A 2,500-nucleotide genomic window follows, 5' to 3' on the forward strand; every position below is an offset into this window, starting at 1 on the left:
GAGAGAGAGAGAGAGAGAGAGAGAGAGAGAGAGAGAGAGAGAGAGAGAGAGAGAGAGAGAGAGAGAGAGAGAGAGAGAGAGAGAGAGAGAGAGAGAGAGAGAGAGAGAGAGAGAGAGAGAGGCTGGTGGAGTTCGCGTGTGTCTTTTTTTATTTCTGGCTAGACAAATTTAACTTATTTATCGTGTGTGTGTGTGTGTGTCCTTAGCCTTTCTTCGTGGACCACAACTGCCGGGCGACCACGTTCATAGACCCCCGGCTGCCCCTCCAGAGCCCCCGGCCCTCCAGCCTGCTGGCCCACCGCCAGTACCTGACCCGCCAGCGCAGCCACAGCGCTGGGGAGGTCAGCCCCCACCGGCTGGTACGACACACACACACATACACACATATGCACACACACACGCCACGCATGCATGCATACACAAGCACGCACGCACGGACGCACGCAAACACAGACCAAGCACACGTACACACCAAACACATGCACACACACCAAACACATACACACGCACACACCAAGCACAAACACACACCAAGCACACGTACACACCAAACACACACACACACACACACACACACACACACACACACCAAGCACAAACGCACGTGATGTTATTGTTGAAGCTAGGGAAAGCAATTTATTTTAGACGCATGTTTTTGTCATATTTGTTGAAATTCTCTTGACATCCCGACGGCAATCAATAAATCAAACGACAAGGAAATAAATCTGGTGTTGCTTTCGCGGGTCTGTCTTAAACCCGAAACAAAGTATAAATTATTTAATTCAGCCCGAATTCTTTGATTAAAACGACTAAAAAGCTGAGACAAGAGTGCGTTTCTGGTGTGGTCTCCACAAGCCTGCTTCGTTTCCTAATGTGTGTGTTAAGGTCGTCACAAGCCTGCTTCATTAACATGTGTGTGATAAGGTCCCCACATTTCTGGTGTAGTCCTCACAAGCCTGCTTCATTGACATATGTTTGATAAGATCCCAATTTTTCAGTTGCTAAGTTTCCTAGAGTGTGTGTGTTAAGGTCCTCACAAGCCCGCTACGTTTCCTAGAGTGTGTGTGTTAAGGTCCTCGCAAGCCTGCTTCTGTTCCTATAGTGTGTGTGTTAAGATCCTCACAAGCCTGCTACGTTTCCTAAAGTGTGTGAGTTAGGTCCTCACAAGCCTGCTTCGTTTCCTATAGTGTGTGTGTTAAGGTCCTCACAAGCCCGCTACGTTTCCTAAAGTGTGTGAGTTAGGTCCTCACAAGCCCGCTTTCTTTCCTCACGTGTGTGTGTTCAGGCTTCAGAGGAGCAGCGTCACGGCGGGGCCCCTCCTGTCCTCCCCCGGCCCTCCAGCACCTTCAGCTCCAACAGCAGGGGCCAGAGCCAGGAGGTGGTACCGGTCGGTGAGTACACACAACCACAACCCCACAGACATACACACATCTATACTCGCATGCAGCTCACACACACACACACAACCCCATCCACACACACATCTGTATGCACATGCAGCTCACCAGTAGCAAACCGTGACTCTTAGCTATGCAACGAGCAAACGGCCCGGAGAGAATGTGAGTTATCACCTGAACCAATGTTTGCTATAGTTTGGGTCTTCCTCTTTTTTTAATTAAAGATAACCTAGAAAACGGCGTGGATGATCAATCCGAAACAATGTCCTCCTCACTAGCGGTTATGTTACCACGGTTACGGCTGCCACTGTGAAATAGACCCAAGTCACGCTCCATAAGCTGATGTCCAGTTTATTAGATATGTGTCCCTCGCAGCGGGCGGAACTGATCATCTTTTGTTTAGATGTTGATTTTCAAATAATGAATTAATAAAATAAAATTAGAATATCTTGAATATCTTAGGAGAGGGCCTAGGGGGTGCGCTGACGTTTCCCCTCTGTAGCTAACACACAAAACACCAACACACACACACACACACACTGCCTTTGACCCCTGTGCTATGTCTTCTGCCTGCCAGCGTACAACGAGAAGATCGTGGCGTTCCTACGGCAACCCAACATCTACGACATCCTCCAGGAGAGACAGCCGGAGTTTGGCCGCAACCACGCCCTCAGGTTCAATTTAATTCAATTCAACTTTATTTGTATTGCCCTTAATCACAGGTACAGTCTCAATGGGCTTAACAGGGCAAATATTGATGACACCCACCTGACCCTTGTCCCCAAGAGGGCAAGAAAGAACTCCCTCAATTATCAAGGAAGAAATCTGGAGGAACGCAGAGTGGGAGATCCCTCCTTACAGGGATGATCAGGAGTGCAAAGGGTGCCATAATTTACATTTACATACATCCATACAATACATGCATGCATACATACATACATACATACATACATACATACATACATACATACATACATACATACATACATACATACATGCATTCATGCATACATACATACATACATACATACATACATACATACATACAGTACATACATACATACATACATACATACATACATACATACATACATACATACATA

The 2,500-nt window shown here is 46.8% G+C and overlaps 1 protein-coding gene across 1 annotated transcript in view; it reads left to right on the top strand.

Moving 5' to 3' along the window:
* LOC130381004 (E3 ubiquitin-protein ligase HECW2-like) overlaps nt 1-2,500 on the top strand; it is a 22,051-nt gene that overhangs the window by 7,444 nt on the left and 12,107 nt on the right. The window contains exons 9-11 of the mRNA XM_056588425.1: nt 207-359; nt 1,286-1,391; nt 1,975-2,071. Coding sequence (XP_056444400.1) covers nt 207-359; nt 1,286-1,391; nt 1,975-2,071 — 356 coding nt within the window. The remainder of the gene's footprint in view (nt 1-206; nt 360-1,285; nt 1,392-1,974; nt 2,072-2,500) is intronic.

This window comes from Gadus chalcogrammus, chromosome 4 (genome assembly GCF_026213295.1).
Source record: "Gadus chalcogrammus isolate NIFS_2021 chromosome 4, NIFS_Gcha_1.0, whole genome shotgun sequence".
NCBI lineage: Eukaryota > Metazoa > Chordata > Actinopteri > Gadiformes > Gadidae > Gadus > Gadus chalcogrammus.